General features: G+C 36.6%; 2 protein-coding genes across 3 annotated transcripts; one reads left to right on the forward strand and one right to left on the reverse strand.

Moving 5' to 3' along the window:
- Nucleotides 1-1,612: 1,612 nt before the first annotated feature.
- Nucleotides 1,613-9,182, reverse strand: LOC116198736 (amino-acid permease BAT1-like). Of its 2 annotated transcripts, none has more exons than XM_031528958.1 (8): nt 8,939-9,182; nt 7,349-7,609; nt 4,596-4,614; nt 4,295-4,514; nt 4,014-4,195; nt 2,571-2,860; nt 2,346-2,475; nt 1,613-2,128 (listed from the first exon to the last, which is right to left on the reverse strand). In XM_031528958.1, the coding sequence occupies exons 1-8, from the start codon at nt 9,082-9,084 to the stop codon at nt 1,778-1,780; spliced, it is 1,599 nt and encodes a 532-aa protein (XP_031384818.1). In that variant the 5' UTR covers nt 9,085-9,182; the 3' UTR covers nt 1,613-1,777. The 2 variants fall into 2 exon arrangements, with proteins under 2 accessions (XP_031384818.1, XP_031384819.1); XM_031528959.1 differs by lacking the exon at nt 8,939-9,182 and adding an exon at nt 7,164-7,234 and having other exon boundaries at nt 7,349-7,526.
- A 2,016-nt stretch (nt 9,183-11,198) lies between these two features.
- Nucleotides 11,199-12,680, forward strand: LOC116199288. The gene is made up of 3 exons (XM_031529594.1): nt 11,199-11,844; nt 11,961-12,041; nt 12,112-12,680. The coding sequence occupies exons 1-3, from the start codon at nt 11,808-11,810 to the stop codon at nt 12,447-12,449; spliced, it is 456 nt and encodes a 151-aa protein (XP_031385454.1). The 5' UTR covers nt 11,199-11,807; the 3' UTR covers nt 12,450-12,680.
- The last annotated feature ends 501 nt before the right edge of the window (nt 12,681-13,181 follow it).

Consider the following 13,181-nt stretch of genomic DNA (forward strand, 5'->3'; position numbering starts at 1 on the left):
TACCTATTATTTAGACATTTAAAATTATTTTTCAAGATTTTATTATCTATTTTCCAAATGTTGGTTTGGCCCTTTTTAGTATTTTTTATTTGTGCGTTGCACGGGCAATTTTTATGAAATTTCATTGAATATTTTGCCTGTGTATTTTTCTTGATCTAATAGGGAGATGGGGATTGAAAAGAAAAAAAAAAACAGGGAGATGGGGATGGAGAGATCTCTTATGAGAGGTCACGCTTGAGTTCCCGCTTGTAACCAAGCTCAAGTATCTGGGCATGACCGGAATGGACCGGGACACCGTCATCTTCACAATCCCAACCCATTCGGACCGGTCAAGAAGGAAGAAGAAGCGGGTCTGGCAGGAAAAGGAAGAAGGTTCAAACCAGGAACACTTTTGGTTGGTTTGTGCTCAACTGGACGGTCAGTTGCATTCAAGAAGTCAACAAAGAGCCAATCTCTGATCGATGTTCCTCCTTATACGAGGCATGAAGGTCAAACAAAGGAACTAGAGAGCGGCCACTTGACAGATTATGGAAATTGCAAAATGTTTGGGAAAGGCCAATCAGATTTTTTTTTGGATGAATGGCCAATCAGATTTTCTTGAAATAACAAAGAAACATAAGAAAATGAAAAATAGTAAATTTTCATATTTAAAATATGTGAAATTTTGTTTACTTAAATGTTCCAAGTCACATGCATATTAATTGCATAAGGGTCCTTGATTCACCGCCGGGGGGGGAGGCGGGTTGGAGGAAGTGGGTCCTTGTTTTAAGTGCCGCAAGTTGCAACTCCCTCATATTTTATCTCGTCTTAAATGCTTATTGGGCTCGAAATCGATGCTGAACCTTGTCATTATGATATATGTTATTATCCGGTCTTGGAACTTAATTAAATACATGAACGGGCCGGGATTGATCCAAAGAAAAACATGTGCAATGGGACGGATGCAAGATTTAGATCAAGGAGGGACGAGATCCTTGGAGGGGCAATAGAAACTTAAACTTTCTTTTTTAGGGGACAAATAATAGTAGTTTTATGAAAATTTGAAGAACAATATACTTTAGTATATTGAAATTTTAGGGGATGGTTGCCTCCCTTAGTCCCCTTGGTCCATTCATGGTGTGCATACCGGTATTAAATTACAATAATATATAATAACTATTCTTTTATAAAAGCAATAACAATGATCATGAATTGAAGAGATCCAATCATTATTCCACACCCCCCCAAAAAAAAAAAAAAAAGAGAGACAGATCTGATCAAGGATATTTTTTGTTTCCTTTCTTTTGCCTGTGATTTGCCCAAACACTCAAGTTCAGGCAGAGGAGCAACCCTAAAGAATTAGATGAAAGTCCCCAAAGACCTCATATTTAGTTTCCAACTTGTTGAGGATACACTATCAAGGAAAATTATTCTAGAAATCAATCCGGTAAATGTGTGGTTCTATGATAAATGCTAATGCGTGTCGTCCATCCACCTGCGTCACATTTCTTAAGCGGTTAATCACTTAAGCCTCATGCAATGATTCTGCATCGCAAAGATTTTCTGCCTGATGTTAATGTCAAGTGCAAATATCATTGAACTAGTTATAAAACTCTTTCAAAAGAATTGTTTGTTTTTTGTTCTCAGTCACCACTTTTTTTTCTTTTTTATTTGCATTGCGTGCTAATCATAAAAAGCGCAAATCTGTAAAATTCACCTTCAGTTGTTTGATTATTAGTAATTCACAACTTTCAATACTAAATAAATAAATTCATGAACGCTATGTTCCTACAGTTGTTTAAGAGTTGTCGATGTTGGTAATGGGGCCAGTGAACCAATGTCTAGCACTAAGCACCCAAGCCGAAACGGTGAGGATGAGCAGTCCCCCGACTGCAACTGGCGCATAGTTGAGCGTCTCCGTGGTGATGGGATAGGCCACAGGCAGCGAGAAGAGGACTGAGATTGTAATGACCCAGAGAACTGCAACCCAACCCGCGAGGATGCTAAACCTACCCAAGTTGAACGGACCAGGGACAAAGGATTTCCGAGCCAGGGTTACCCTGAAGAGGGTGGGCAGGGCGTATGCGATGTATGACCCAATGGTTGCTATGGAGACCATGGCTTCGAATGCTACATAGCTCTCCAGAGACTGCAAAAGAATTGCACATAGGCTGTGAGATTTGCGGGGAGATTAGTATCCTCTGTTGTGAGTCTGTAAGAAGAACAATCAATCAGCCCTTTCTTTTTCTTGGACCTAATCGTATAAGATCATCAACGATGATTACTATTTGAATAATTAGGTGTTACAACCCGATCTAGCTAGGAATCACACGAACTAAAATAAAAGAGAACATGCAATATATTACCGTTAGCGCCATGCAGAAGGCAATAACAGCGGACAGCCAAACAGCATTTACCGGGACCTCCTGCTCGTTCACCTTATGCCATACCGACGAAAATGGCATAGCCCCATCTCTAGAAAATGCATATGCCATCCTAAGCAGAGATAAAGAGGAAGGAAGAATTAAGATCAGCGGACTCAGAGAAACGGGTATGGGAGTAAGATATAAAGGGGGAAAGGAAATCCTTACCGAGAATTGCTAGTAATCGAACTCATGCCACAGAAAAATATCGCGACAGCAACTATTCCCAAACAGATAATTCCTCCGACTCCACTCCCATACCGATCTTTGAATGCCAAGTAGAATACCTCAGCAATAGCATATCCACCAGCATCATTGTCTTCGCTCAACAAATAAGGGATGTTGGTCACTGTAAAGGTGATTCCAATAAGGTAGCCCCAACCGAAGATGATCGAAATCGCGATCGAACTTATGATTCCTCGTGGCCCGTTAAGGTCAGCACTCTTGGTTTCCTCCGTCTAGTAAGGCAGTATTTAGGAAGCATGGAATAATGGGAACTATTGAATTTCCATGGGCTCATACGGGTTCGGGCTCATTTCCACTTAAAAGTTTAAGCATAAGTAGTGGAACTCAAGTCACATATAAATTCATGGTTTTCTATTTTATTTTTCAATGCGGGATTAATATTCTTAACAGTCATCCTCACGTGCAAGATGTGGTCTCTTTTTACCTACACGTTGTCAAGTGCCCTTAAACACCCGCCCTCAACAATTAACCTCGAGCCGAGCTCTTCTTCGGTGCTCGGGCGAGGGGGACTATCACGAGGCGCACTTTGGCTAACACTCAACATTGGGTTGGCATAGACGCCCATGTGAACACGCAGAAGCGTAATTTGCTCTGATACTATATTGTATCTTCATCGGGCTCATAAGGGCTTGAGCTCATTTTCCACTTAAAAACTCAAGTTGATAAGTGATGGATCCAAATCCATATATAAACTCATGGTTTTCTCTTTGATTTCTAATGTGGGATTAACATTTTCAAATAAAAAAAATAACTATGAGTTTATAAGAGGATTGGTTACTATCACTTATCAGCTTGAGCTTTTATGTGAAGATGGATATGAGCTCGTATGAGCCCATGGAAATTTAATATGGTATCATAGTACGTTACGCCTTTGCATGCCCACGTGGGCTCACACCATGCTGACCTAATGTTGAGTGCAGCCAAAGTGCGTCTCGTGTTAATCGCCCTCGCTGAGCATGGAAGAAGAGCCTGGCTCGATGTCAGCTGCTGACGGCATGTGTTTAAGGGCACTTGACAACTTGTAGGCAGAAAATGACAATATGTTCTACATGAGGGCGGATGTTGAGAATGTTAATCCTACATTGAAAAATCAAAGAGAAAATCATGAGTTTATATGTGGTTTGTGATTCGTCACTTATCAGTTTAAACTTTTAAATCAAAATAGGCTCAAGCCCATATGAGCATGATAAAAATTCAATGGGAACAACAAATTAATCATACGATCATTTCAGATCATCATACTAAACTGGAACTTTTCGTAAGTTGAGTAGAGTGTCTACATCCACGTAGGTGTAGGTTTCGATGGAATACGTGGCAAGTCAACTTCCGACTGGCCTATCCGAGAGCACTATAAAGAATGCTTACCATGTGGGCAGATGCGTCGTACCCGAGCAGGGTATACTGACTAACAAGAAGTCCGAGAACGAATATGTACACTCCGTTGTCTATGCCTTCCCCAGTATCAGTATTGAAGTGAGTGAATACAAACTCTGCACTAGCCTTATGCTTCGCAACAGAGGGAATCAGGATCATGAGAAGTAGGACCCCTGAAGAACAGGAAAAACGCCGAGTCCCTCAGTTATGTGTAGGATGGAAAATGATAAGGTAACTCGATCGTATATAGGGAGTTTAAAAAATTTTCATACCTAGGAGATTCCATGCAGCAGCTACCTGCCCGAAGAAAGACATGACTGATATAGGTAGGCTGTTTATGATTGCGTGAAGGAGCAAGATTCCTCCGTGGAAGCACATGATCACATATTTTGATGCTTCATATCCTCCGCCGTTTTTTCCTCCCGTGCTGAGGAGGATGATTACCGAAATCAGCTGTGCGAGGGAGAAATCTACGCTCGTGGTGACTGCCCACTGCAAATGAAGTAGTGATTGTAATTGGTTAAGAGCTGTTAATGATGAATCAATTAAAAAGCCGGTGTCAAGTTTGAGTACCTGACCAACAATGTTGAACCTGCGAGGCAAAAAAGTTAAATGAATCAGAAGTTGTTGCTTAGAACAGCTGAATTCAAATTCAGATTAGAACCATTTCAGTAATATAGGAGTTGATGGGTCTAGTAAAAATGAAAAGGTAATAAAAATAAACAAGCAAAGGAAGTTTTCGCTCACAAAAATCTAACATAAAACCTTTTGTATCTAAAACATAAGATAGACCCACCGAGAAATCAAAACTGGGACTACATGGGGAACTATCTATTTATTATGAAATCAACATCAATGAGTACAGCTAGCTCCACCAGATTGGGAAGCGCCGCCTCGAGCGGATGGAGCTCTTTTTTTTCGGTGTTGAGTCTCTACAAGGTTTGCACTAGGAATTTTTGGCAATCGACATTCCCACGAGCACGTTAATACGCCAGCAATTAACCACCCATTTATCATCGATACCTATCCCCCAACTACGCAATCCCGACATTGGATAGCATGGTTATAAGCACAGTATGATCGAGAACATGAAGGCAAAGTTCAATATCGACCTACAATTTCATTAACTTGTCTATATTTTATTTAAGGATCCGTTTAACATGATAAAGAGTCACAGTAACAATATTTAGTACTTTCACTTCAAGTGTTTAGTATTTTATTTCAAGTATTTAGTACTTGTGTTCAAGTGCTTTTGCTTTTCAATTCTACTTTCAGTTTAAGTGTTTATTATTCACGGAAATCGGAATAGGAAAGCACTTATCTTGGGGTGGGCTACAGGTCGCACATAAGCTGCCAGCTCATGCAATAGAAGAACACCCAAATGAAATAGTAAAAGGACTACCAACGTAGGTTGATTCAAGCGGTTTAACGCTTATTCAGCTTAAATAAGGTTTAAAATTTATGTGAATGTAAAAAATTCATGCTGAGAAAGCTTTACTTCTTAGTGGGCATACTCAGCTCAACTGGATTAGTCAGGGCCTAATTGAGTTTCCAGATACCATGATACACATTGAAAAAAATAGTAAAAGCACTAAACATTTAAATTAAAATACTAAACGCTAGAACTGAAATATAAAAAATGTCACTCTAGGAGTATGTCTTGTTAAAATTTTGGGCTAATAACAAAAAAAGCACAAATTTTTCACATTTTAACAATTGTAACACGAACTTTTTTTCTTAACCTAAAAATGCACAAATTTTTGACTTGATAAAACTACTAAACATTTAAATGTTATATTAATTCAATATATGATTGAAAACTAAATACTCTATTCGTTGAATTTTCCTAACCTATATTATATATTACGAATTGGGAATAACATTTGGTGCCCATTTTCTGAGCTTATATTAAGTGGGTTTTTACTATTCTATGCCCTATGGACAAAGGATAAGCCAACAAATATTACCAAATTAAAACAATATCTAATTAATGCAATGATTCTAATTTTTTAGTGCCTAATATTATTCTTAAACCTCTCTTAACAAATAAATCCCATAACATTAAATACATATCTCTTACCCAATATATCCTATTGTAAAATAACAAATTCCGATTGTAAAACTCTAAAACCCTACTAAAAAAAAGGGGAACTCAAATTTCATGTCAACTACTCTGAAAAAAAATCGGGCCAACTAATGAAATCAGCCAAATCCCCACAAGGAAATCCTGAAGGTCTTCTAATTAAAATGGTTGGGATTTATTTGGTAAGAGACATGGATTAAATATTAGGGAATTTATTTGGTAAGAGAGATTTAAGGGTACATTAGGCACTAAAAAATTATTTGAATTATTGCATTAATGAAATATTGTTTTAATTTGGTGATATTTGTTGGATTATCCTATGCCCTTAGGGCACAGAATAGAAAAACCCTCCATATTAAATTTGTATCTTCGCAAAACACATTAAATTCTCGCTGACCATTCAAATGAACAACTACTAATAGAATTTCATCATATTTGAGAGAAATATATACGTTATTTTTTTTTTTTTAGCTGCAACCATCATTGCTCAATGCCACTTATAGGCATCTAGCTCCGCGCATGGAACAACCCAAATACGACCACAAACGCTTCGAATTTGTTTGACAAATCTATTAATTTGAAATTTTGGAGGATTCGATCGGAAAGATCATACTTAGTTCACCGAAAAACAAGGTTAGTCCCACATCAGATGTGGAAGCATTCACCCACCCGTACTCTCAGTGTTGAAGCAAATCAAGGATATATATGAAGCCACATTCAGCTATACATGTCAGTTGATCTGGCCGCACATGGCCATTGACTAGCTAAGGTTACAAAAGGCTATAGTTACAGACAGGAACCTATATTTTCTCAGTTACGAGTAAGAGTATGGACCTAGTAAATGAGAGGGAAAATCTAAATAAGAAAATCATGGAAAAAATAGTCACAAGATCAAGAATCTAATAAAAAAACCTCTTGATTCTAGAAAAGAGAGCATATCAATAACATTACATCCCTAGCCTTATCTACGTGCATTTTTTTCTATCATTAAAAAAGGAGATTCGTGGTTGTAGAAAGATAAAGGAGAAAGAGAAATAAAGGTTTACCGAGATTCTCACCGATGAAGATCAAAGGTCAGACTTCTTTGGACCCAGGATGAGGAAGATGTTACTGATCCAGACTCTCTTCTCTATTTGTGTACATTTTAGTGATGAATAAAGAGCTTCTGAGTTTACTGAAAATAAAACAACGAGAGACCATATGTAGCCGGCAAAATTTATGGCAGAGTAGGGACGTAACGTACCAGCCCGTGAGCCAAGAAGCGAGTGGACCCCATCGCTTTCCGCAAAGCTTAGCGCTCCAAAAGTAAAGGCCCCCAGACGTTGGATACGCCGAGCAAATCTCAGCCATAGAGAGGCCAACGATGAGGGTCAGCAGCCCCACGATGGGAAACCCGTATATCATAGTCAGAGGGCCACCGTACCTTAGTCCATCCCCATACATCGTGTTGAGACCCGTGAGTACTGATACGACGGAGAATGACACTGAGAAATTTGCTATTGCCCTACAGCATGTAAATAGATAATATGGCAGTCAACATCTGCGTGTAATGTAACAGTGCTGTATATCTAACATGCAAACATAAAGAAATGTTCAATGCTTTTGCTTCTTACCTAATATCCAATGAACTAATACTCCCTAAATTCTTCACCCAAAATAAATAAATAAATACTATGCAAATACGAAGGACAAAAGAGTTGATGGTTAATGGCTAAAAATAACAGCTTAGGGTGCATAGTTCAGAAGCTGGCATCCTTCCCTTCCTTCTCTTTTTTGGGTGCAATCGAGCACTTCTCGCCCAATCTTTTCAGCGAGAGGGTCCGAAGACTGGGCCTTCTTAGATTGGTTGCTTGGTCTAGTCCAGGCCACAGGCTTAGGCATACATGAGACTGCGGTACAATTGAATCTCTGAAGATCCAGGGCCGATCTCTTCAGATCCGATGAGGTGGTCGGATAGGTCATTAAGCCCCTCAACCAGGTTGTCAGAGACCATAGAAGGTTGGAGATAGGCGGTGGAAAGCCATCAGGGCCCTTCTTTTTAAATTTTAAATTATATTTTTATATAGTGAGATGAAATATTTTGAAAAAAAAACTATTGAAAGTCGTTCAAACATTCGAAGAAATGTTGGAGTATAACCACATAAAAATTGAGCGACGTCATTGCCTGAAAGAGAAAAGTAATAAAACATTGTGACCTTATTCTATACTTACTAATTTGTTTTTTTTTTAGTACAGCTATGGGAGCGCAAGACTGAAGATGAAACTCGATTTCTTAATACATGTGTTGGAGGGAAATGAAGGGAAAGGAGATAAATTGAGAGAACTGTGTATGAAGAGCCAACTTAAACAAATCCAAGGAACCAGAAGGCAGAAGTTTTTGTTAATATGTTAAACAACTTGATCGTAATATGGTGTAACAGAGGACGAAAAGCCATGGTGTTAACTACGACTGATCTCATATTCGGGTCAGCTGAAGGAGAGATCTACTATTTTTTTATCGATAAAATCACAATGTGTTATCAGCACGCATTGATTCAATAACTTATAATAGACCACGAGAATGACTCAAAAATATTTCAGCAAATGAAAGCAAAAAATAAGTAAACATTTTAAGAGCCATAATTTCCCTATTTCTTATTGAAGGAAAGTCTATAAATCACAATTTCCCATGGAAGTTTGACTTTTCTATTGGTAAAACGTTGGAACCCCATGAAATGAGGATTGAATTTTAGTATGGAAGAGGGGGAGAGAAACGGAGCATATTATTCCGCTGAAATTCGATTAATACAGGCAAAGAACGGAACTAAGTTTTAGGCGAGCGATCGATACGAACGTGAGTCCACGGCGGAGTTCCTGCTTGTAGCCAAGCTGGTTAAGCCGTGAATCGTCACCATCCGAGAGCGAAACAACTTCAGTTTCTGGCAGAAGATGATAGTGACCAGCACGAGCTTCATGTTCGTCAATGCGGTTTCTTGCCATTACTTTCTTCGACCCCGGAAAAAAGATATCAAATAATCAGAGGAAAAGTAATTTGCTGAGATCTTCCATTCTCCGACCCATTCTTTTCGAGTTCTTATAATTTCGAAGGTCTCATGTGATGGTGCTTTTTTGGCTTTTTATAGATTCAACATTTAAGTAGGGTAGGTTACAAATCTAACAGTCAAACAAATCGAAATAATACTCTCATTGATTGGACGAGTCGATGAAGTGTGACGTGGGATTTTCTCCATCATCAGTTGGCTTTGAGGGGGGAAATCTATATATACAGTAAAAATTACCTTTAAAATCAATACGGATGCATCTAATTAGTTTAGTGTCGTTGAAGAAATAGCATAAATAGAATAAAACTTTCCACAAATAAAATTTATATTTATTTAAATGCACTTAATTGATTAAATGTCAATGAAGAAATAACAAAAATACGACAACACTTTCAACCGCTACTGGTAATTATCCGCGTGCATTGTTGCTGATAAAAAAAATTGAGTCTTATAATTTCTTATTCTAAATTGATACATATCTTGGAACTTATGGAAGAATTAGAAAATAAACCATTATACATTATAAAAGAGATGATGAGATGATTATATGAGATTCAATTTGAAAAATGTGAAATACTATCTATCGAAATTTCAGTTGTAAATACATAAGGTGTGTTTTAAGGACTCCTCTTAATGAGAAATAGATATTTTTTCTCACCAAAATAATAAATAAAGATAAAAATAAAAATAAAAGTAAAAACAAAATGGAGCAGTTATGATAATTTTATGAGATTTTGTGGGTGAACAGATGGAGAATGGGGCAGTTTTGTAAAAAGTACAACAATATTAAAAATGAATAAGAAAAGAAGTTGGTGCTAGTACATATCTGTATTTTAATAGGTAAAATAGCGAATATTTAATATTGTAAGTACATATAAAAAATAATAAAAGAAAGGGGAGTGAGTCAATTCAATCCATCCTCGGGAGTTTTTTTTTTTGGCTACTTCTCTTTGTAGACCTCTTTATAACTTTGCTTTAACTTACAAAATAAAGTATAGATAATTTACTTCTATTTATAAACATAAATTCCCGATATAGGGCCAAAAGTTAAATGTCAATCAAGAAATAACACAAATAGGAAGAGACTTTCAACAAATAAAATTTATTGCTATTTATTAACTTAAATTCCATATATATGATCAAATATATAGCCTTCCAAATTGAATATGCTTGCAGTTTTCTTCACATTCGACTATTAATGCATATAATTATATGATAAAAAGTAATTTTTTTGGCCCGTGGGTTGCAAAGTGTTCAGTTTAATAATTTTTATATTGTTCTTGCCTTGAAACACCATTTTTTATTAAGATAAAAAATGTTTTTCAATTATTATTAATTTTAAGATTCAAATAATATTTTTTCATTTTCATTAAAAATTAGAGTGCGTTAAATAGTTCAATAATAAGCGAACAGGAAAGCAAAATTTTCAAGCTAGGAAGACGAAATCAATAATCTATATCCGTATCTATATATAAATAAATAAATATATATATATATGTATATAAAGTTTCGAGCTAAATACTCAAACCGCCATATCATCAAAAATATAAAACGGAGCTATCTCGCGATGTAACGTCATCATCATTTATATAGTAGGGAAATTTTAGTATTTTTTTATCAAGAAATATTTAGCCACCAAAAAAAAATGTATTCATAATATTTTCTTTATTTAATCTATATAGTAGAATACATAGATTATATCAACATATAACCCAATGGAATATATGTATATATATATTACACCCAACAAGATATATATATATATATATATATTTATATTTATATATTATACACAATTTACATAGATGCCGTTTGTTAATATATATATATATATATATATATATTATAGTGGAATATTTTAATGGATAGGAAGAAAATTTTCATATTTAATTATTAAAGAAATAATTTGCATGTATATCTTATCTCAGCATTATTAAATTATAAGAAAAATTCGAAATATTCATAATATAATATATTTACTAATTTGAGGATGAGAATGAAATAGTTCATGTATGGTGTTTCCTATATATTGTTTAACTTATAGTATACAATCATATTATTTGTGATGCATAACTGCGAATTTCGTATTACTTTTCCTCTCATTCAAGTTCTTTCTAGAGGTTTTAATCTCTCTTCCATCCCAGGAGTCTATTGAGGCTTGATATTGTCTATAGGTTTCAGCAGATTTTGAGTACACCCTTGAGCACACCTGCAGGAGATCAAATGTTTGGTTGCTCATGAAGTTGTTCCTATCACAAAAGATAGCTTCTATTGAAGTTGCTTTTACTGTCACAAAAGTAAGCTTACTTCATCCGTTTCAAGTATAGATGAAGTGGATTAAGTGAAAATATGGAAAGGACAAGGTAAGACACAATCCTGAAGCGGCAATGGAACCATAGCTAGGAGACCCTGAATATATTAAAGCTGTACACACCTCAGTCAGAAACAACTCGTGGAACCCATATTGAACCCTATCTACAAAAGCAACAACAGCAGACATTCTGTTTTTTTGAGTCAATCGCATCTACTAATGATTTTCTGCAGAGTCGAGAAGTTTGGAATACCACGACATATACTATCCTCCGCAGTACTTGCAATCAGTTGCCGGACTCCAACTCCTTCCTGTTTTGCTTCCCAGGTTTGGGAAGCACGGTGGTGCTGATGTACTACATGTACCAGGTTGAACTACATGTACCAGGTTGCACTACATGTACTAGCTGGTTGCTGTGTATTATTGTTTCCCGGAGAATTTGGCCTCGGCTCCTTACAGGAATATTCTAACCCCTTGCTGCAATTGGATTTCTCTGTTTCTAGTTAAGCATCTTGCAGAAGAGCAGCCGAGAAAAGGGAGAGGCTCATGTTGTGAAGCGAAAGCATTCTCGTTGACACTGATGAGTAAGTCTCATTTCTGGCATCAGCTTGGATGACTTTCAACGCGCTGTAACTTATGGAGAATTTGCAACAGTTCGTTTTGGTGTGGGAAGATTGTTTGTGACTGGGAGTTGTGGTACTAATGAATGGGGAAAGCCGCCTGTGGAAAAGAACAAGAACAAGAACAAGAACAAGAAAAATTATTACTGCAGTGGCCGATGTGTGATGTGGGCCTGGGTGGCTTTTTGGCTGAAATTCCACGATGATTTTCAGATTTTGTACCAAAGGAGAGGACGTGATTTGATTTGCAGAGTTGAAATGAGAATGAGAAGCCAGTTTTCTAAAGCATTGCCAGTTTCACATGATGACTTGCGGTTACTGCATAGAGACGATGTCATGGTTGGTGTTTTGTTACCTCAAATATATGCCTGAATACCTTTTTCGTGTCGCAATAATCACAAATATCTGCATGACGATAACAGAATCTGGTTCACAATTAAAGAAAGGAGCGAAGGTCTCCACCGAAAGTTGGCTCCATTTTCCTGATCATGGGGAAGGCTATTGTTCTCATTGATACTAGTCGAAAAGCTCATGTGAACAAGCTGTAATATTTTGAAAAACGATTTATTGAAGGTAGAAATGTCAATTCAACTGTGCATATGAATTTTTCTAGCTAGCCTTGGGGGTTTCACTTCTCAGTAACAATGACTAATATATCTTAAAACTGCTGGATAATATTTAGGAAGTAGAAGTTTAAATAATTAGAACGCGCACAAGGATGATTAATTTTTAGTAGCAACTTATATGAAATAATTAGATACATCATGTAGAAGGATGATATTGCTTGGAAATTGAATGTATTGTTGTCGTGCTACTGACAGTAATTGTTGTTTTATTGGTATCCTAGATTGTATAGCGGAGTTTATATTTCGATGACTTGATAAAAATTATATTGTAATTCCATGAGCTTCTTTGGGTGGTAGTGGCTTTACATCGGCGATGCGGTAGTAAATGAGTTCAGTGCAAGTTGGCTGTTCTTCCAGCAACATTGTATGAGTTCTGGCATCGTAGGTCGAACTCACATGAATAATTTAATTATCTTAGATCAGCAAAGGAATCGAAAATTATATAATTTGAAATTTGATGAATAATTCAATTTCAAAG

This window comes from Punica granatum, chromosome 3 (genome assembly GCF_007655135.1).
Source record: "Punica granatum isolate Tunisia-2019 chromosome 3, ASM765513v2, whole genome shotgun sequence".
Taxonomy (NCBI): Eukaryota; Viridiplantae; Streptophyta; class Magnoliopsida; order Myrtales; family Lythraceae; genus Punica; species Punica granatum.